At 35.7% G+C, this 21,884-nt stretch overlaps 2 protein-coding genes across 4 annotated transcripts; one reads left to right on the top strand and one right to left on the bottom strand.

Annotated features, from left to right (window-relative positions):
* Window positions 1-2,206: 2,206 nt before the first annotated feature.
* Window positions 2,207-13,934, top strand: LOC147403380 (COP1-interacting protein-like protein). The gene is made up of 13 exons (XM_086438944.1): window positions 2,207-2,761; window positions 3,170-3,349; window positions 4,704-4,824; window positions 4,903-4,963; window positions 6,553-6,602; window positions 6,683-6,738; window positions 7,149-7,301; window positions 7,448-7,638; window positions 8,250-9,850; window positions 10,583-11,518; window positions 11,646-12,054; window positions 13,474-13,536; window positions 13,633-13,934. Exons 1-13 carry the CDS (start codon window positions 2,703-2,705, stop codon window positions 13,698-13,700), a joined length of 3,948 nt encoding a protein of 1,315 aa, XP_086295070.1. The 5' UTR covers window positions 2,207-2,702; the 3' UTR covers window positions 13,701-13,934.
* Window positions 13,935-15,380: 1,446 nt separating this feature from the next.
* LOC147403379 (Protein phosphatase 2C family protein) lies at window positions 15,381-20,455 on the bottom strand. Of its 3 annotated transcripts, XM_086438946.1 has the most exons (6): window positions 20,303-20,455; window positions 20,095-20,171; window positions 17,755-18,036; window positions 17,247-17,496; window positions 16,482-16,609; window positions 15,386-15,697 (listed from the first exon to the last, which is right to left on the bottom strand). In XM_086438946.1, exons 2-6 carry the CDS (start codon window positions 20,125-20,127, stop codon window positions 15,560-15,562), a joined length of 831 nt encoding a protein of 276 aa, XP_086295072.1. In that variant the 5' UTR covers window positions 20,128-20,171; window positions 20,303-20,455; the 3' UTR covers window positions 15,386-15,559. The 3 variants fall into 3 exon arrangements, with proteins under 3 accessions (XP_086295073.1, XP_086295072.1, XP_086295071.1); XM_086438947.1 differs by lacking the exon at window positions 20,303-20,455 and having other exon boundaries at window positions 15,381-15,697; window positions 16,482-16,579; window positions 20,095-20,274; XM_086438945.1 differs by lacking the exon at window positions 20,303-20,455 and having other exon boundaries at window positions 20,095-20,270.
* Window positions 20,456-21,884: the final 1,429 nt, after the last annotated feature.

Below are 21,884 nucleotides of genomic sequence, written 5' to 3'. Positions count from 1 at the left end.
ACTAAAATACCCTTAGGCTGGAAGTGTATCATTGACCACTTCCGAGGCTATCGGACGAATTGAAACTATTTAAATTTGTTTAAAATTATTATTTATATATAGTAATTTTTTATTTTTTTTAGCATAAGATAAATTAGTAGATGCTCAGTCATAAAATCTTATTTTATAACAATATTACTTATTTAAAATGCTAAAAAAGTAATTATCTTTTATAAAAACTAGAAAACCCGATTGACTTAGTAGTTGGTAGAGTTTGCCCCTTCACATTGAGGTAAAGGGGAGGAGAGGAAAGGCATACATTGGAGGGTATTATTGAAAAAATGATAGTAGAAAAAATATAATAAAGTTGGAAGGGTATTTTTGTAATGAAAGGGAATGAAGTTAAAAAATAGCATAAAGATTCATAGCAAAATTAAATCTCAACTCTTTTTTATGAGGGGATCTAGGAGTGGACTCCACCATTGTGTTTTATTATATAGATTTTTAAAATATTAAACAAGTCATATTGAATCTCCAACAAATGAATATTAGAACTATCAATGTACTGGTTTTGGATAGTAAACTAGGCCCATGTTTAGGGTCGAGCTAGGGTTTAAGAGCTAGATTCGTTGGAAGGTCTAGTATTATATACTTTATAACGTAAGAATATATTTATATTTTAAAATGCAAATTGTTCCCCAAATAGCCACAAATATGTACAAGTCAGGTTTGGATTAGTCTTTTGTTGTTTGACTCATTTCAATTTCAACCATTAGACGGTTTAGATTCGGGTTAGGATATTCAAACTCAATTAGGACCTACCCATTGACAATCCTAGTCAATATGATGGACAATTCACATTCACTATCTCACACGAACCTAGTCATTCTCTCCAAATCAAAGTCCATGGGAACTTACATTGATACCTCTAAATTGTCAATAGTGAGATGGTTGATCATTGAAAATTAGACAACAAAATGAAGGTGAGATTTGTGCTTCAAATAGAGGTCATCATTTTAACCCTAAATCATTAGAAACAAGTTCGTTGATTTATTATATAGACAAAACATTCTTTAATTCAAACTATTGTAAGTTTTAAAGATATCTGAATAATAAAACACAGTGGTTGTCTTTCCCCAACGTTGTCAATTTCATATATATCTCGAAGAACAATTTCAACTTTATTTGTTTTTTCTCTTCTTCCCTTTCTAAGAATATCGCTTCAATTTTATTTCTTTTTCTTTTTATAACCCTTTTCCAATAATACCCTTCAACTTCATTTTGTTTCATCTTTTCTCCTTTCTCTAATAGTACCAATCCAAATTTATTATATTTACCCCTCTACCCCTTCTCTAATATTACTCTTACAATGTTATTGTCTTTCATCTTCTATCCCTGGGCACAGACAATCTCTAGTTAATTAACAAAGTAAGAACAAAGCAACAATAACACAATAGTGTTATAAGGACATATAACATTCATGAATCTATATAGTTGTCTCTTAAAGAGATTCTTATAAGAAAAAGTAAGGACAAATGATAATTATGTATCGTGTCACGAAGAAACATCCTTACATTCTTCACGACCTAGTCATTTATGGTAAAGGCGGACATTCCCAACTTTGTATTTATTTATTTATTTTTGAGGTATGATTCAACATTTTTGCAAAACCTTACAGTAAATTCTCCAAGTTTAAATATAATTGAGGGGTCGTGATAAATTGACTCGCTAAAAAATACGTGGTTGGCATGGCAAGTGCATAGAACCATAGACTTTTTCTTCGAGATACACAAGAAAAAAGGATCTACAATTATGTGCACTTGCCACATCAATAGCGTCATCATTGCAAACATTTTTGTGCGTCATTTTATCATTAGTCATAATTGAATGGAGGAGTGAAATTTATTTGACTAACCCCCTCTTATTAGGACAACACTCGCATGATTGGTGACAGCCGATTGATGGTCATTCAATCCAATAATTTTACAAGCTAGGATCGGGAGTGGTGTGTTGGATCCAATCCAAGAATCCGCTACCATTTCCATGCGGACCTGACCGAGATTAACCCGAACTGAACTGACCCGATCCAATGACAGCCATGTTTGCAGTCATAAAACGTCATCCCAGGTCCCTCTCTGGTCCCGACTCCCGAGTCTTCAACGACTATAAGTGTGGAGGGGCATTTTAGTACTTCAATCGAATATCTCGACACGATTGTTATTTAAGCTTATAATATTTGTCTTTACTTCTCATCGGATACCCACATCTTTTCGGCGCATTTCGTATAATTGACGAAACTACCCTTCTTCATTTTCCTTTGTTGTGCTTAGCAGTCGAATTCAACGACACGATATTTTTCTGGATTTCTCGGTTTCTGGTTGGAATCCAAAGACACTCTCTCTCTCTCTCTCTCTCGTTTTCTGCCATTAAAGCTCCTTCTTTTTTTTTTCTTTCTTTCGGCTCTGCAACTTTTTCTTACGTTACTGCGGGAAAGCCAGCTCTTATTCTAGTATTTTTGTTCTTTAAAGAAAAAAAAAAAAAAAAAACCCTCATTTTCGAGACTTTTTTCCTTGAAAAATCGTTTTTTTTTTCTTTCGTTTTGGTGTTTATTTGCATTTCGATGATCGTCTCTGAATGTCAATCGAGGTCGTTTGATTCTCTGTGAATCGAAACTCTTTAGTATTATTTACGCACTTGAAGCTTCTTCGATCGGTTTCGCTACAATGAAGTCGAAAACTCGGCTTGATTCTGCAGCTTTTCAGCTTACGCCAACGCGAACCAGGTAATTTCTTTCGATCTTATACTACTGCAATTTTTTTAATTTGTTTCGGTTTCTTGATAAATCATTCGAGGATTCATCAGAGGTTTAGGGTTTTATTTTTATCCAAAAAAAACTTTTTTTTCTTCTTATTTTTTTAATTTTATGTTGCGATGCGGTTTGTGCGAGTTTTTTTTTTTTTAACTTTGAGCAGAGCTTTTTAAAGTGATCCAAGCCATGCAGACTCGCTGATTCCATTAGGGGGGATTTGGTTTTTTGTTTCTATTTTGTTAAAGTTTACATTTTGATTAGATCTACTCTTATTTTCGGTTCTTTGAGGTTAAAATCTCTGGATGTATTATGTGATTGTTGTTTTGTTATTCGATTCACTTCGATTACTGCAAAATTGAACCAACGTGGATTTTTAATCAGGTACGACTTGGTTTTAACTGCGAATGGGAAAATGGAGAAAATTGCTTCTGGATTGTTGAACCCTTTTCTTGCCCATTTAAAGACGGCCCAAGATCAAATCGCTAAAGGAGGTTATTCTATTATACTCGAACCTGATCCTAATAGTGATGCCGCGTGGTTTACAAAGGGCACTGTGGAGAGGTCTGTATGTGTTCTCTTGTGTTTGTTTTATTTGTTTTGAACCCATCAAAAATCCTCTAACCCCATCAAGAAACCAACCCACAAAACTCTGTTTTCTTGATAGAAATCTTGAATTCTTTAGAGTCAAAATGAAAATCTAACAACTGATTTTAATAATTAATTGCTTATAGGCTTTGTTGATGATGGTATTTTTTTTGCTATCGGTAGAAGGGAATTTATATTAGAAAAGGTGAAATCTACAACATCCTTGCCATCTTCCTCAATGGAAACAGACAAAGTTTTGTCCCGAACGTAGAATGATTCCAATTGGACCTCTACACGAACCATGAGCGTTGTAATATGTTCACTCTTACTTATCAAAAAAAATATGTATGTTCACTCTTAGATTATAGAGGTCTCTTGAGCCCTTGCTAACTTCCACCAGATTCTGACAAGCTTTCACAAATGGTAGGAAAGCCCAAAGAAAAGAATCCCATCTACAATCTGTGTTGAGAATCTGCACTATCAAGGAATTAGTAGTTTTTTTTTTGGGTAAGCTGGACTTGAACCCACTACCTTAAAGTTGCTTTGCAACCTGTCAAACCAACTGAGAGATGGTTTTAAGCAGAGGAATTAGTAGCTGGGGACCATCACTGGACAAGGTTCAAGTAACTATCAGAATCAACAAAGATTCTGCATCTCCTACCTAATTCGATTGACCCACCTGGCATCTCTTTCGTTCAATAATGGTAGAGCTGATAGACTATTGGTTGAAAGAGACACTACAATTGGAATGATCAAGTATTGCAACAACAATTTGTAAGAAAGAAGAGCATTCCTTTGGGCTAATTTCGTATTATACTTGCACTGAGGATTTGTACTTGTGGGTTGGGATGAACATGGGCAGACCAGTGTACCTAGTCGTTGTCGAATGTACAGACTTGGTAAAGGTTGTCACTGCACTTGTAGTTGGACAGAAAACTTACTGTGATGACTGCAGACCAATTTATGTTCTCTCTACTGCTGATTTGAGAATTTTATCATGTATTTCCTTCTAGGGATGAAGGTATGCTCAGCCAAATTTTCACGATTTACATTACTTCTTTCCAGGAACTCCCAACAAATATAATCAAGATTAACAATCGTCCCAACATCGTGGTTAGGCAGTCTAATATGGGATTCCTTTGCTGATAGAATAGCCAATGTTTCTGTTCTGTTAGTGTTATGTTGATTCAAGGTTTTCTTCTCAGTCAGAGCTTTTTGTTATAATCAATGGGGCTGCCTTTGAACCTCAGTTTATCACCAAAAAAGGTTTTTCATTGATTCTTCTCTGCAAAAATCATGATTTTCAGACTAATATGTGTTGGTCTCTCAGGTTTGTTCGCTTTGTCAGCAATCCGGAGGTTTTGGAACGGGTGAATACAATAGAATCCGAGATCTTACAAATTGGAGAAGCTATTGCAATTCAAAGCAATGACAATCTAGGGTTGAGCACTGTAAGTAAAAGTCTATCACTTTTGCATGATCATTGTGCCGTATAAGGGTTCACTTTTAGCCCTTTTTCTGTTTGACAGGTAGATGTCCATCAAAAAAATGTAGATGACCATCAAACAAGGTCCCAGAAAAGTATTGAAGGTACTGACATTGCCCTTATCTCCACCTATTTAGATGCTTGTTTGGAAGTTAAGAGTTAGGTATCCATTCCTTGTTTTTCAGTCATAATCCACATCTCCTAATTTACAGTATGTTTAAAACCTTTGGAGGAGATTATCAAATCAACTAAAACTTAATTGTTGGAAGGGATTTCTCTGACCATGAGTCCGGGCTTCTTACGTGGATCAACTGTTTGTGTAACATACAGAAGATGAGGTGGCAATTGCAAATGGGTTCTACGGTTTTGACCATGGTTTTAGTCTGAGACTTGGAGTTTGGGTCATCTAGCACAATTACAAGTTGGATCCAAATGATTTGGCCTGCAAGTCAGTTTGTGGCAAAAGTCCCACTCAAGTCCAAATCAGCTTGAGTCAAGTCCAAGTTAGAGTAAAAAAATATGTTTTAGGCCGAGTTAACAAGAAGTAAAGTTGAAATTCGCCTGAGTCAAGGTTTGGACAAATACAAAACCGAGATCAAGTCACTTGCACTTTTCGATACGCTAGTGGATGATTCTGAGTTGACTTGGGTGATCCCAACTCTGGATTTTACGATACTTGAGACCTTGGTTGTGCCATCATACTTACTAACATGGTTCACATTGGTTCAACTCAATAGCACAATGGCTACCATTTGTAGGGGGAAAAGGTGCAATCCACAGGAGGGCATGGGCAAGTGTTGGGAAAATATCATTCACCGTTCCCAATCTAGAGGGTTATCTATCAAATGGATAGTCTGGGTGTATGTTATTTGGTTCACTCGGTTTGAACTCAGGTTCGCAGTTTGCCATTCTAAAATGAACCTGCGTAGTTCGGTTCGCATCGGTTCACTTGTGTGTGTATGTATTATATTTCAAGCACATGAGCAAGTACAATTATAGCCATAATGTTAAAATTCTAAGTTATACAGAATCAAAATATATGTAAAGATCCAAATTCTAAACAGAAAATATATATACAACCATTGAAAAATATGATATGTATCACATATTAAAATAACAAAATGAAACTAAAACATACATGTATCCAAATAAGTATCACATCTAAAAACCATTGTCTTATAAAGTTTAAATATCATATTAATCAACATCAAACTATCGATATTTATGTTCCAGAAAACATGCAAAAAAGTAGATTGCATTTAGTGACAGCTGGAAGATGATGAAAAGAATCAAGTACACTCTTTATCGATGATGACTTGCACAAAAGAGAGGGTAAATACACTCACCATCGATGATGACTCTTTGTCAAGTGCACTCTTTATGGAGAGATGGAAGATGTCTTTCACATTTTTGTTCTTTGTATCCAACGAAAATTCATTAAACAACAACAATTAGGTTTGTAGATTTGTTGGTACATGGTTCAATGTTTTCCATGAACCCAAAACGAATCGTACCACAAATCAGTTCACTTCATACCCATCGCGGTTCAGTTTAGGATGAGAAAATTTGGTAACTTAGGTCTGGGTTGGTCTCATTACCCTTCCAAGCCAGTAAAAGGTTGTCGTCCAGAGTTAGCCTGGAGTCTCACACACATACCGAGTCATTTCTAATCACAGTCAATGGTTTTGGACAGGTAGCAAGCCTCTTGATGCTGATGCAGGGAAAGCAATTGTCCTGTATGAGGTATTTGCAAATCATACACTTTCATATTACAATGACTCTTTAGTTAATTTCCTGAATTTGGTTCAGTTGGTTCTATGCAGCCAGGAGCACATCCACCTGAATCAAATGGATCTACCACACAGGAGGAAAATTCGAAGTATGTACTGATGCTGCTACCTTTAGTTACAAATTTATTCATGCAAACTCTGTTCGTTAGGTTGAACATATGTGTAAGGCTGGTAAAAATTTTCCTTAACAGCTTTAATTGGTATGCTGCAGTTTTTAACCCAATTCAGTTTTATGAGTTTAGAATTGTAGAAACTGGAATGTCATTATCATGAGCCCAAGGAAATACATTTATAGAAATAAGTAACAACTAAAAAGTGGACATATAACGAAAATACCTAAGCCATGTAACAACAATCATTTATCGAAAACAAGATGTAACAAGTATTTTTATTTAAGTATTATTTTGACAATCTTGCAGCATTGAGGATGTCCAAGTACTAATAACCATGGACTTTCTCAGGATATTGTATCTTGCTTGATGTAGATCTGTCTTGTCAGGGTTCAGCTCTTGAGAGTTTTAGAGACTCGAAAAACTGTCCTACAGAAAGAACAAGGAATGGCCTTTGCACGTGCTGTTGCTGCCGGTTTTGACATGGATCATATGGCACCTTTGATATCATTTGCTGAATGCTTTGGAGCCTCACGTTTAAGGTAAGTGGGGTTCTTTTATGCCTATTCTTTTTGTTTAGGATTAAAAATATAAGTTTGTCATTTGTTTTACTGCTGAGAACTGGTTTTCAATCTTCTCTTGAACTTCGAACTTTTTCCCTTGTGTTTTTTATTTCTCCATGCAACAGGGAGGCATGCTTAAGGTTTATGGATTTATGGAAAGAAAAGCATGAAACTGGCCAATGGCTTGAAATTGAAGCAGCCGAAGCAATGTCTAGTCAATCAGATTTCTCTTCAATGGAGACAAAGAAATGGCCTGAGTCCAATTGTGAGTTGGGCATGGAGAGTAATGGGAAAGCGAGCAATGATGCCAGTGCAGGTATGAGCTCTGTTGTAAGATAGGTAATTATAGATTGTACAGTGAATTTTTTTTTTTGTGAAGAAAATCCGATCGCTAGGTTTTCTTTTTCTGATGAGTAAAAGATGTTTTACTTTTTTCAGTTAGCCAGTGTGTGGAGTATTCCTGTTTACATTGTTTGCCTTTGAGTCAGTTAAATCATTGGTAATACAAAAGAAAATACTATATATCCAAACCTCAGAAAGAATCTACAAACCAATCAATTGTTTTGTCAGTTTCTGATGCTCCGTGCCCCCACCATTTTTCTTGTCACCAAAGATCACACAAGAAGAATCCCCAAGTTTTTCTAAAATCTTTAGGCTTTCTTAGAGAGCATAGACCAAAAGAAAGAAGAAACTTGTTCGGGTCTGAAGGAATTCGTTAGGAAAGTTACCTTAAACAATTCCACATGTTTTCTTGTCATTGTTAGATTTCTTTAATTTATTTTTTAATGTGGTGCTATCTCTTCTCTCATTCAGAAATAATCCAAATTGCCATCAAATCCATGCATTGCATTGCCTTATATGCTTTTATCTTCTTTGCATTTATTCAAATGAGCTCTAAGTGTTATATGTCCATTTGATGTTGGCCAGATAAAAGGCCTCCACCAGATACCCAAGTACCACTAGACCACCACGAATATTTTCAAGGTCAATTTCAGCATCCTATGTACCCCCATTGGCCTATTCATTCTCCGCCCGGTGCTCCACCAGTCTTTCAAGCATATCCCATGCAAGGCATACCTTACTATCAGAACTATCCTGGAAATGGCCCATTTTTTCAGCCACCATATCCTCCAGTTGAGGATCCTAGAATCAACAGTGTGCAAAGAATGGGCCAAAAAAGGCACTCTATGGATAGTAAAGATAGCAACACTGAATTAGAGACTTGGGAACCGGGTGTTTCCAATACGAGGTCACAAGATGGTTCTGAGTTGGAGAAGGAAGGTTCACAAGGTCGAGAACCACGGAGAAAGGCCGGTAAATCAGGTAGAAAAAACTCGGGCATGGTTGTCATTCGGAACATCAATTATATCACTTCAAAGAGGCAGAATACATCAGGCAGTGAATCATCATCAGGGTCTGACCCTGAAACTGATGAGGATGCTGAGGGTGTGGAGAAGCATAAGAATTATATGAGATCTTCAAAAAGTGAAGGAAGCCATTCTAAGCCGACTAATACTTTGAACACATATGAAAAGGATGACACGGTTGATGAGCAAGAAGTCAGTGGTGGAAAGTGGCAAGCATTTCAGAATTGTTTATTGCGAAATGATGATCAAAATACACATACTATTGAGCGAAACATGTTTTCAATGGAAAAGGAGGGTCAAGTGATGAGACGAAAAAATACAACCAGACCGGATCCTATAGTTCCTCATGGACCAGATTGGGTTGAAGGTCAAGATCGTGGGATGACAGAATTTGATACAATTAGTGGCAAGGGGGGGACCCGCATGTTGAAGGCGTCAAATGATGAATTTGTGATATCAGGAGGACGGTTTGGAAGAGGAACCAGAGACAGTGAGCTGGATCTACGACATACGGAAATGGAAGGTCAAAGGGGATATAGAAGGGTGACAAATGATGATTTCATGCTTTATAGACAAGAAAACCAGTTGGGTTCTATGAGTTTGCAGTCAGATCCATTGGCTGGCGAGGGGTTTGGGCGTGCTTCCAATAATTTGGATAGGAGCTCATCACATAATGTAACTGATGAATCCTTTGTAGTTCCTTTGAGGTTGAGCTCTCAATATCAAATCGGAACTGATAGCAGAACTGCTATTAAAATGGATGCTGAGTTCCCATCAGGTCTTCAGAAGACAGAAGACTCATCCAGTAGGATTCGAACCCAGCTCAGCTATGAACCAGACGATTTGAGTTTGATGCCAGAGCGTGGAACAGAGAGGGAATCTATCGGTTATGACCCTGCTCTAGACTATGAAACACAGGACACTGGTAAGGTACAGAACAGAAACAAAGAAGAGGCTGTGACCGGTGTTAAGGAAGGTTCAAAGAGGTTGAATAAGGATAAGAAGTTGAAAGGTGTGCAAGATAGTTTTGAGAAGAGGAAGATGGATGCAGCAATAAGGAAAGGGAAACCTTCAAAGTTAGGTCCTTCAAATGAAGCACAAGCACGTGCAGAGAGGCTGAGAGCTTTCAAAGCTGATCTTCAGAAAATGAAAAAAGAGAACGTATGTTTCTTCACCTTTTCACTTTTCTCTAAAGTTTACCTCACATTGGAAAGATAGAACAGTTTGAGCAAATGTACCTATGTGAACTTGGCAAGAACTCAATTTACTTGTTTGCTTTGCCTGCTTATGTCAAATGAATAATGGTCACTGTTTGTTCATAGGGCTTAAAATGGGTCGGGTTCAGGTTGGACCTGAGCATATCCATATCCAAATTTTTTTTCAGATCCGAATTCGACTTGGATCCTATTAGTTGAAACCATATCCAGACCATTTTGCTTTCACTAAATCTGGATCCGACCGAATTGCTTGATTCGGGTCGGTTCAGATCATTTTGGATCGTTCAATATTTTTTTTCTACATTTTTTTTATAATTGCTATACTATTCTATTTTACTATTATAATTCTTTTATTTTATTAGAATTCATGTTATATTTAATTAGTAGAAAAAAAATATTTTGAAAAATATAAAAATATAATTTTCAAAGTAATATATCATTCAGATCTAGGCAGATATAGGGATGGATCCGGATTCGACTTGGATCAAGGGACATCAACCCATATTCAGCTCATTTTTTATTCGGGTCTACTCCAAGGGTCCAAACACGTTAATTTCAGATTCAAATCACTCGGATTTTGGATAAAATACGGCCCATTTTATGCGCTATTTGTTCATGCTCATCTGGCTAGCTATCTTGATTCCACTGAACTTTATATTCGAAATCTCCATTTCAGGAAGAGGAAGGGAAGAAACGACTCGAAGCTTTGAAGAGAGAGAGGGAAAAGAGAATTGCGGCAAGAGGCAGCTCTGGTCTTGTTCAATCACCATTGCCCTCTCAGACAAGACCTCGGTTGCCAACAAAGCTTTCCCCGAGCTCTCACAAAGGATCAAAATTCAGTGACTCGGAGCCTGGATCATCATCACCTCTGCAAAGGTTGCCCATCAGAACAGCTTCTGTGGGATCCAATGATTCTCAAAAAATCATCAAATCAAGCAGATTAAATAACGGTAGTCGCTTAGCTGGAAATGGATTAAGCCGGTCAGCTTCATCATTACCTGAGTTAAAGAAAGAGAAAGATGGTGTCACACCTGGACCTAAGGTAGCTACTACAGCACGAATCAGAAGACTATCAGACCCTAAAACAGCCAACAGACACCATGTTTCTTCACCAAAGCCAAAAGTATCTGATGGGCCTGAGAACAAGAAGATTTCTGAGATTATGAGCCTCGACAGAACTAAGGCTGCAACTCTTCCAGAGCTGAAGATTAAAACATCCAAAGGGCCTTCAGCCATGGGTCAGAACAAATCAGCTGAAAAAGAGTTGACTCAAAAAGCAAATGGAAGCAGGTCTACTGTCGTTTCCGAAAGAACCAAAGTGAAGAGGAGTAACGAGAAAACCTCTCATGATAGCAATGGAGATGAAAACCCAGTTATTGAGAAGACTGTTGTCATGCTTGAACGTGAAACACCCCCCATTCCTGTGGTACAGGGATCTGAAGAAACGATAACAATTAAAAAGGTGTCACGTGATGATGATAAAGTAGGAGAGAAGACTGAGATGGCTTCCAAGTATGCAGAAGTTCATGCTCCAGCTTCACCATGTACCATGGGTGAAATTTGTCAAGATTCAAGTGAATGCCAATTAGATGAGCTACCCGAATCATGTGAGGTAGGTTTGATAACTAGCTGCTTTTATTTTTGAGTTTATTTTTTAACTCATTGCTTTATTATTTTTATCACATAACACAGTATGCCATGAAAATTTATCCATTTTATAATATATTTTTTATGGTCAGGTGACAGCAGTTTCTGCAAGGAAAGAATTGCCTACACTTCCGAGTGTCGGAGTAGCTGAAAAATCATATCAAGCTCCATTTGCCCGGGTATCATCTTTGGAAGATCCATGTACTACAAACTTGGAGTACACCAAAGCATCCCCACCAAGCTTAAAAATGGAAGCTACAAGCAAGGAGACTGCCAAAGCCCACATATCTAATTTTACAGACCTGAATTCTTTGGAACAAACTCCGGAAACCTTGGAGAAGCCTCGGGGTAAGGAATCCTCTAAAGGATTTAAACGGCTGTTGAAGTTTGGAAAGAAGAACAATAGTTCAGCTGCGGGTGAACATAATGTGGAATCAGATAAGTTGACCATGAATGGCTCCTTGGCTGATGATCAGGCTGCAGGATCTGCTTCATATGAAGGTAACATTCATCTTGTCTCCCTGAATTTATTAGATATTGCTGTGATATAGCTTTACTCTAGCTCACAAGAGCAATTGGATGTGTTAAATGATAAAATTAGAGAGCTGCTATTTGCACCCCAACTTTTACTTATTACACCCCATTTTCTTAAATTATTTATCACACTCCAATTAAAGATTAAAACACACCATTTCAAACTTAACAAACGTTTGGCTCAAATTATTATCTCAACCTTACAAAACATTGTAACACGTGTTCAAACAATTTTCGTAGTTGTTTACAATTATGATTAGGCTCATATAACCCCAAGGGGTTGGCCTAGTGGCAAACCGAGCCTTGATAAGCTCCTCAGGAAGGTTAGGTCAACCATTTGAAACCTCACGAAGCAATGAATTCCTTGGGGCCACCTCCAGGGTGCGGTTGGCCCTCGACTCTCCTAGTTTCATGTAGGACTTTCTGAGGGGGCAGTGCGTGTGATCGTGGGGTTAGTCACACCTGAAGGGTGGGGATATACCCATGATATGCCCAAAAAAAATTGATTAGGCTCATACACATCCTAAAACCCAAAAAATAGAAATCTAGCGGGAAAAAAAAATGAGAGAACTTCTATTGGCACCCCAACTTTTACTTTTTCACACCTATTTACTTATTTTCTTTATTTTTAATTGGGGTGTAATAAGTAAAATTTGAGGCGTCAATGGCAGCTGTCTAAAGTTATAAACCCCTGATAATTTGAACTCGGTTAAGGAACCCCATCTGATTCTATCTAGAAAGTCTCAATCTTCAGTTGATCTTTCTATAATCTGCAGTCATAAAATAGACCTCCATTAATCAATTACATTGTGCAAAAGGCAAACTTATCTTGCAGATCAATATTCTGATTTCCAAGTGCAACTCTGCGAGACCAATGCAAGATTCAGCAGTGTTAAAAGATCTGCTAAGCCAATGATATACAATTCTATGGCACTCATCTTTACATCTTTAGAAGCACAGTTTGATTTATTTGAAGCCCAACTAACTTGAGCTGAGTTAGCCCAAATACAAAGTTGATTAGAAAATTTCGAACTTCGGTCAAACACTTATTCTAGGATTCACCACGATAATTCACGAATAATAATAATACTTGCAAGGAACAAGCTAACCTAAAAGTTTGCACCTAAAATGGTTCAAGAAGTCAATGCCCAAAACTACCCACTAGGCCTCGTCGACCCTATGTTCAAAAATGGGCCGAATTGATCATTGATTCAGGAAGCAATTTTTGAATTTAGCAAAGGTTTCAATATTGTCAGCCATGTAGAATTTTAAAAACTCGGGAAACTGAGTTAAGTATCGAATGTGTTACTGAAAGTGGTTGCAGTCTCATCAGTAACGACCATTACTCACAAATTGACATTTCTCTTTGTTATTGGATATCATCAGTTCATACATTAAAGAATCTCATCTCTCAGGATGAAACTCCGACCTCAAGCACTTCACAAAAGGGTGAGTTTTGTTACATTTTATTTGCAGAATGAACTTTTCTTATTTGTTACTGAATGAATGTGAAATTTATGCTCAATGATTGTTCATTTGCTACAGCTTCTCGGTCCTTCTCCTTGTTGTCACCATTTCGGAGCAAAACAAGTGAAAAGAAGCAGACAACATGATAAGTGGATGCACTAAAACTATTAATGTGAGAAAACAGCATGTCTGTGTGCGTCTGTTTTCTTCCTTTGGCCATTGTTTGCCTCCCTTCAATGCAAATGTTGTTATGGTTTGATTTTTCATGTCTTGTTATGTATCGAAAAATTCTGTATTTATTAACATATTGCTGTAAAAACTTGGCTGTTTGTTCAGTTTCTTTCTTAATGCCCACACAATGAACTGGTTTGAACTGTTTTTTTTTTTTTTTTTTTTTTCCGTCGAATTTGTTGTACATTTTTTCTTTGATGAAAGGAATGTTAGCTTATACACAGTTCACGAGTCTTGTCTAGCACCTTAAGTAGCTTCCATGGAGGACATTCTTAAGATCCATTATTTGATGGATCCATCGTACATTGAATAGGCTGGCCTTATTGGATGACCATAACCATATTTTCTTCTGATTTTTCTAATGATCTTTTTTTTCTTGGGGAATTAAATCGGTAATATTAAACCCAAGGCAACAGTACCAAAATAGGAACTTTCCTTACAATTCACATCACTGACATCCAATTCGGGGGACTTTCCTCGCAAAAGGGTTTAGTGTGTTAATGTCCTCATTTGCTATACATACATTAGGATTGCAAAATGTTTCTTTAAGTTCCAGAATATCTGACATAATATGATATGCTCGTCTATGGCTTCAAAGTTCTTAAGCACTTTTGTTGATGCCAGCACATCACTTGCCACTAAAGCAAATTCAGTTATGGATCTTACCATTTTTAGCTGTGGATCTACAAGAGCAGTGTTTCAGTAAAACTTGGGTCTTGAAATAGTTGGTTTGGATTAAACTTAGAATGGATGACATTAAACGGCATTCAAAAGGGTTTATTTTAGGATTATAAGACACATTTTGGAATGCTACTAGTGCTGGCTTTTTTTCAGAGTTGTTCTTGCTATAAAGCGCTTATGATGGAAATTGTTAACCAGGTCTTTCACTTTTGTACTTGTTTAATATTATGTTGTGTTTACATCTAGTGAATGTTTGCATCAACAAGGGAAGATATGATGAAAGATAAAGTTACCAAAGAAGGTAGCAAAATTGTGGTTTAAAAATTGCTGAAATTAATTTACCATATAAGTTAATTTTTTTTCCATCTATTTTGCTATTAACAAAATTATAGGAAATATATACATTTTAAATTAGAATACATAATTATATGAAAACATAAACAAAAAAATAAAAATAAAAAAATTTATGTAATAACTTTAAAAGATATGAAAATATCAAACATTTATAATATGAAGAAAAGGGTAAAACATATTGGTTCCACGTACCCATTGGACAAAAATGGGATTATTGGTCCCAGTCCTTATTTGGTTCGATTCCTTTTAGACCCGGCTCTAATCTAGTGTTGAAAATAAGGATATGAACCAGAGTTTTGGGTTCTGATTCTGGTTTTGGTTTTGGTTCCAGTTCGGGTCCAGTTAAATGGGTTCCCATTGACACCCCCTATATGTAATCAAAGTAAATTAAATTATTAAAATTGTTTTATTATATTTTTCATTCAAAATTTCATTGTTGGATTGAAATAATTAACAATAGTTTACTCTACTAACGGCATTTAGGAGACAAGGGGTAAAAATGGCAAAATATACTTAAAACAATGTAGGAGAAGTTTTTCTTTTAAGAAAAAACAGTATTGTTATGAGTTATGACCATTGAATCACAAGTATTGAATAATGCTTAGGGAATTATTTTGGATCATATCATCATCTCTGTGAAGAAAATGTTGATTATGTCTCCGAATGAGATTTGATTGTTTTTGTTAAAACTAATACAAAATAGTAAATTTGTCTTTCAACAAATTAGAAAGATTTTATTTTAATCAAAACGAATGATTAAGCACGAAATGTTGCCTTTGCTCATTCTTGTCAAGGCCTCCTTTGCTAAGCATTCAGCTGCTTCTTGTGGGTCCTCAATGTGCCTGATCAGGTTCACTGCCTCCTGATTCTTCATCACCTACACACACACACACACACACACAAAAGCAATCAATCCACATGTGTTCTCCTATAAATTTTTTTTTTTTTTTAAATTATCTTTTAAGTGGTGGACGTCTATCAGTCAGTGGGCACTGAAAAACAGGGTAAAATTCTATATGAACTTTGAAAAAAAGGTTATTATTATGGCACACGTTAAAGTGCAATTAAATACACTTTGAAAATTGGATTTTGTACCAAAAACGCCCTTAAAAGAATCTTTTTATTGTAAAAATAGCCTAAGGTGCTTAATCCCAAGGTGTAGTTATTGCACTTTATTGAGACCCACTGACTAGTGGTTTGGAATTTTTTGGACTTTATAATTGGTGGGGGTGGGTCTAACTGTTTTCTTCGATGGCTAGAGGGCCACTAAGGATGATATTATCATGATTTTTAAACTCGGTATCCCGTCTCGTCTTGTTCAGTTTCGATACCGAGTCGTCTCGGATGAGTTTTCCGATACGTTTGAGACGTCTCGTGAGATTACTCAAAAAATTACACTGTGAGACATAAAACTCGGTCAAAAAATGACTTTGTGAGTTGGTCTCGTTCAGCTCCGATACCGAATTAACTCGGGTGATACGTCTCGGTCTCGGACGAGTTTAAAAACCATGGATACTATAGGGAAGAAAGAAAAATGAGAGGTAAGGGCATGTTTGGATCACCACAATAGCATCTTCCATCTTTAAAAATTGACAATCCAAACAACCCATAGAAGTTGATGGAAAATGATATTATGAGGTGAATGAGATTGGGTTTCTTACCTCCCATATACCACTGCTTGCTAGGATAACGAATTCTGTATCAGAATCGATCTTCTCAACACCAACAACTGGTTCTGAGATTTTAGAGGTCTTATTGCCTGCATTACATAGTCGCATGTGCAATGCACCTGATTGATACGGAGTACAAAAGTAGACACACATTCGAGCACAGTTAAATGCATGATACATGATCTCATTGAATGCATACAAAAGCCTAAATCTGTATATGTGGCTCATTGTAAAAAATCGTAACAACAAAGAGACAAAAACAAGCACATATACAAGAACATAAACAATCACTATATTCTCATCAATTTTACCGTTCTAGAGATCTCTATTTATAAAATCAAGAGTTACCAAAACATGTAAATCTCCCTAAAAAATAGAAAATATTACATGATTGCCCTTTTCATACCCCTTAAATTTTTTGAGCCGGGGGCTCTGGCCTCTGCATTTTAGCAATCTATTGTATGTCAGTCTAGATAAAAATTTGATTGTCTCTAATTCAATCACAAATAATGCATTAGTAAGAGGAGACTATCTTTATGAAGATGATATTGAATTTGATGATTTTGATTGGTTATAAATCTTATTCATGATTGTAATCCTAGTCTCATAATTTATATAATTAGATTGGATTGGATCATTTCGCCGAGTCATCCAAGCTCAAAGCACCAAATAGATTTAATCCATTTTTAGTTGGCTGATCTGATCCATGGATCCATTGACAACAAACACATGAAGAGAAGAATTGTTGTTCAATACCTGGAATGAGATTGAATGACCAACGTCTCCTGGACCTGAGATGTTGTGTCTCATCACATATTTGATAGGCCACACCATCTCTACATACAATAGCTCTATAATCACCTATGCTTCCTGCCACAATCTTCTCTCCATTAATCACAATCACAGATGTGGACCCCTCATTTTCATGCTTTCCATCACTCATCTTTGATCTACTTGAAAAGTATGCTTTCTTCATTGTGTCTTTGCTCCTCCTCCTAATTTGATTCTACAAAACACATCACCATGGTTTTAAAACTCGACCGAGTCCTGATGAAATTCAGAGGTTTTGGGTGAGTTTTTCCAATGTCGATCGAGATCACATTGATTCACCCAATCCCCAATTTGAAAATGGCCTATTAAAATAATTGTGATTAATATAAAATGATATTTTATGGTTGTAACGTTCTATTAATAAATGTTGTAACAAAAATAAAATCAATATTAAAAAAAGAACAAGAGATTTGATTTTTTTTTTTTTTTTTACCCGGTTGAGATCCTTAAGTAAGAGATGGGATTGCAAGTATTTGGTGATTCCATCTCCCTTCTCTGCATCAAAGACTCCAAACAACCACAATTCTAGATCTTGTATTTGCTCTCTTTGTACCACAACCAAGTCTGATTTTGAGTCGTCGGATTCATAAATCGATGTTCGTTCCTCGATGACCTGAAATCCATGTGAGATGGGAGTCATCCATGATGGCTTCTTTGCAGCCTCTTTGTTATTTCTTGGTCCACCTTTGATGAAAAATCGACTCACTCGGAATGCCTATTGAAATTAGAAAGAAAATTATCATTATGTGAGCATGGTTTTAAATCACATCTGAGACAGAGATAACTCGTGTGAGACCAACATGACTTGCCTGAGTCATCCCATTATTGTCCATGAACGAGACAGATAGACAAGGCATATCATGTGTGCAAAATCTCACAAAACAAACAAGATGACTTAGATGATATTTTTGAAAATCTCAAATGAGTAAGTAAAAAATCGAAGTATTAGTCAAGGCGGGAGCTTGACTTGACAATGTCAGTTAGACGAACTGGACCCATCAAAGAGGGTCCACTGATTGGACTCTCTAGAGAGAGCCTAGGTCAATTTGGCCCATTAAATTCAAGGTCAAAATTAGCCTAGACACTATATTCAAGAATAATGGTTTAAAGAACAAGATTTGATAGATAAGTCCTAATCTTAATTGACTGAGTCAAGCCCTCCCAAATTATTACGCGCCTAAATGGTGGTTAAGGGCTTAAATTTGACGCATTCCAATAGACTCAAATTTTGAGTCATGGAAGAAACTACTTGAGAGAGCTATGAGCTACAAAAAAATACCAGAAAAGCCCCAAGAAGTGTCCCGCCCCAAATGAGAATCGATGTGGACATCAACTGCAAAGTGTGGTGGTTTGTTACTTGTCTAAGTTATTAAGGGCATATAAATTTGATGCATCCCAACAGTTCTAGGCCTTTTGGTGTACTAGTTTAGGTTTTTAACACAAACTGATTTTATATGTATACATGTGTGTGTGTGTGCACGCACGCGTGACCAATGATAACCTGGCAATCTTTCTATGACTTGGCAGTGCATGGAACTAAAGATCTTTCTCCTTGTGTATCTCAAAGAAAGATCTACGGTTTTATGCACTGACACGTCAAGGATTTACAAAGATCCATATTTCAATATATGGGCTGGAAGTTTTGGAATAAGCTGATTTTTTTGTGAGGATGATCTCTAAGGTGAGGGGATCCTCACAAAAATCAGCCCATTCAAAAAATTCTAACCCACCAAATGTGATTACAAATAATTGATGATCTACGACTATTCAACTTGTAAATTAGGGTTAGAAGTTTCAGAATGGGCTGATTTTTTGTGGGGATGATCTCCTCATGATCTCCTCATCATAGAGATCATCCCCACAAAAATCAGCTCATTCCAAAACTTCCATCCCATATATTGAAAAAGGTTTGGCTCTCTTTAAAGCCTCTGAACGCTCCCCATATATATATGGGTTGGGACCAAGTGACAATCATTTGTCTTATATAGGTTAAAAGTTATGGAATGGGCTGATTTTTTGTGAGGATGATCCCTATACTAAAGAGATCATCCTCACAAAAAATTGGCCTACTCTGAAATTTCTAATCCCATAAAAAACTGTTTACAATTTAACGGAAAAAATTGATGGTTGATAATTATTCAAATTTTAAATAATTTTGGCTTTTTTATGAGGATGATCTTCTCACCATAAAGATCATCTTCCTGAAAAAACTCGGCCCATTTGAAAACTTTTAACCCTATAAAACAAAGGATTGTCATGGGATCCCAACCCATATATATATACTCAATAAAATTGATTTAATTTTTTTTAAGAAAACAAAGAAACTTTACTCTCAAAACTCAATTACTAAATGCTACAATCACATAATCTCGTTTTAATATCAATAATGAATACTTAAAACCAAATCATTAAAAAATACATCAAAGCCAATTTTTATTAAAAAATGGCCTTTTGAGACCCGATCTCAAATAAGTCACGATGAAGTCTGGATTAAATCTCGAAAGTAATGTTCTTATTTCTCTTTATGCATTGAGGTTCCAAGTCCAACTATCTTCAAGAATCCATATTTTTCTTTAATTAGAAATAAACAATAATATTCCAAACCAATTTTTTTTCCTTGTCAAACAGGCCCCTGGTTTGGGTCATTCTATAAACCTTCAGAATCCAAACAAAAAATTAAAATTAAAATAATCTACATATAATTACATAAAAATAAACAAAATTCCATAAAAAAAAATATGAAAGAAGAGAATACAAAGAATGATATTGTTACCTTGAACTTGCGATGAAGATCCTTTAAAGCCATTCAAATGGTGTTGCAGAGAACTCCCTTAAGTTTGATCTAAAATTCTGTAAAAATGGATGGATTCTGATATTTAAATCAATGGGTTTAAACAAAAACAAAACAAAAAAACATTAAACTACAAAAGAAAATTCGCACACACAAAAAGAAAAAAGAAAAAAAAAATGATGATAAATACGTGAGGAGGAGAAGGAGGAGAGACCCAGAGACTTAAAAGACTTGTATTTGATTTTCCACATTTTCAAGTCTATCTGTAGATACATAAAGATCTTTCAAGTCAACATGGACTCCTTCATCTACAGAGCTTTTTTGGTATTTAATTAATTAAGGTGATTTATTTCCTTTTTGGAAAAATAAAACTAACGGCCAAATTTGAAATTTTGTTGAACCAATTACAACTGAATCCATTTATAAGGAGAAAATACGGAAATAACCTCAGCACTCATGAATTTGCATAAGCATAATTAGGTGTGTTTGGGTACATGGATAATTGGAGGATTTGTTCTTTGAATGAGTTAAAACAGGTTTTCTATGAGGGCATTGGGCATGGCATCCAATCAGGTTTTCTAATGAGTTAATTAGGTGTGGCACTCCCATCACAGAACCGTAGATCATTTGTCTCGGGATATGCATAATCATAAATCTCTATGAGTGATTTTTTGTGAGGATGGTCTCTATAATGAGAAGATCATCCTAAAAAAACATCAATACAATCTGAAACTTCTAAGTCCATCAAAAGTGATTTACAAATTATTGATAAAAAATCGATGGTCCACATTCTAAATCACTTTTGATGGGGTTAGAAGTTTCAGATTGTACTGATTTTTTTTTTTTTAGGATGATCTTCTTATCATAGAGATCATTCTCACAAAAAATCAGTTCAATCCAAAACTTCTAACCCATATTTTGACAAATTATTATTATTACATTATTTTTACATATGTCCCATGATCCATCCCTAAATATATATATATTGAGAGAGTGGATTCCGTTAACTCAAAAAATATGACTCAAGTTATGGAACAAGATCTTGACCGTGTAAACACAAAATCCAATAGTAGAGATTTTATACATATCTCAAGAATAACTTTTAATCATTGGATTTTGTATTTACACTGTTAAGATCTTGTACCATATTTCTTGAATCAACAGAATCTAAACTATATATATACATTTTTTTTTTGTGGTAATTGTTCATTCTATTTTTCAACACACCAATCAGGCAACCACACATACGATGATATAAATAAATAAATAAAAAATCATCTTAGTATGTTTTTGATTTCTTCTTCTTGTTTTTTTTTTTTTTTTTTCCTTCATTTTGTTGAATTGCCATCACCAGCAACAAAGCTTTATCCCAAAGATTTAATAGTGTCTATACAATCGAAGTGAATCAAAAATCATCTGCCCTAATTCTAACATGAAGCAAATTATGAAATACTCAGTAACCCTATATTCCAAAAATGCTAAATGACACTTGGCCCACTAACTCATGAAAATTATGCAACATATTTTAGTGGACCTGCAGACCAAATTTTAGTCAACTTAATCTATAATTACTCCCATTTTGTGAGGCCCATATTGTCATACTGATAATATTTTTGAGTTATTCTCCACATAATGATCATTATCATTAAAAAGCAATTTATTCTAAAATTACTCGCTATATAAGAAAGTTAGTTTTAGTTTAACAATTCATTTTTTTAAATTTAAAGTCAATTCTTTTTTAGATTAATTCATTGGACAGTTAGATTGTGATG

This window comes from Akebia trifoliata, chromosome 4, assembly GCF_017979445.1.
Source record: "Akebia trifoliata isolate Shusen 1 chromosome 4, ASM1797944v1, whole genome shotgun sequence".
NCBI classification, from domain to species: Eukaryota; Viridiplantae; Streptophyta; class Magnoliopsida; order Ranunculales; family Lardizabalaceae; genus Akebia; species Akebia trifoliata.
Note: the sequence above shows the minus strand (reverse complement) of the source record. Positions and strands in the feature narration are given on the sequence as shown.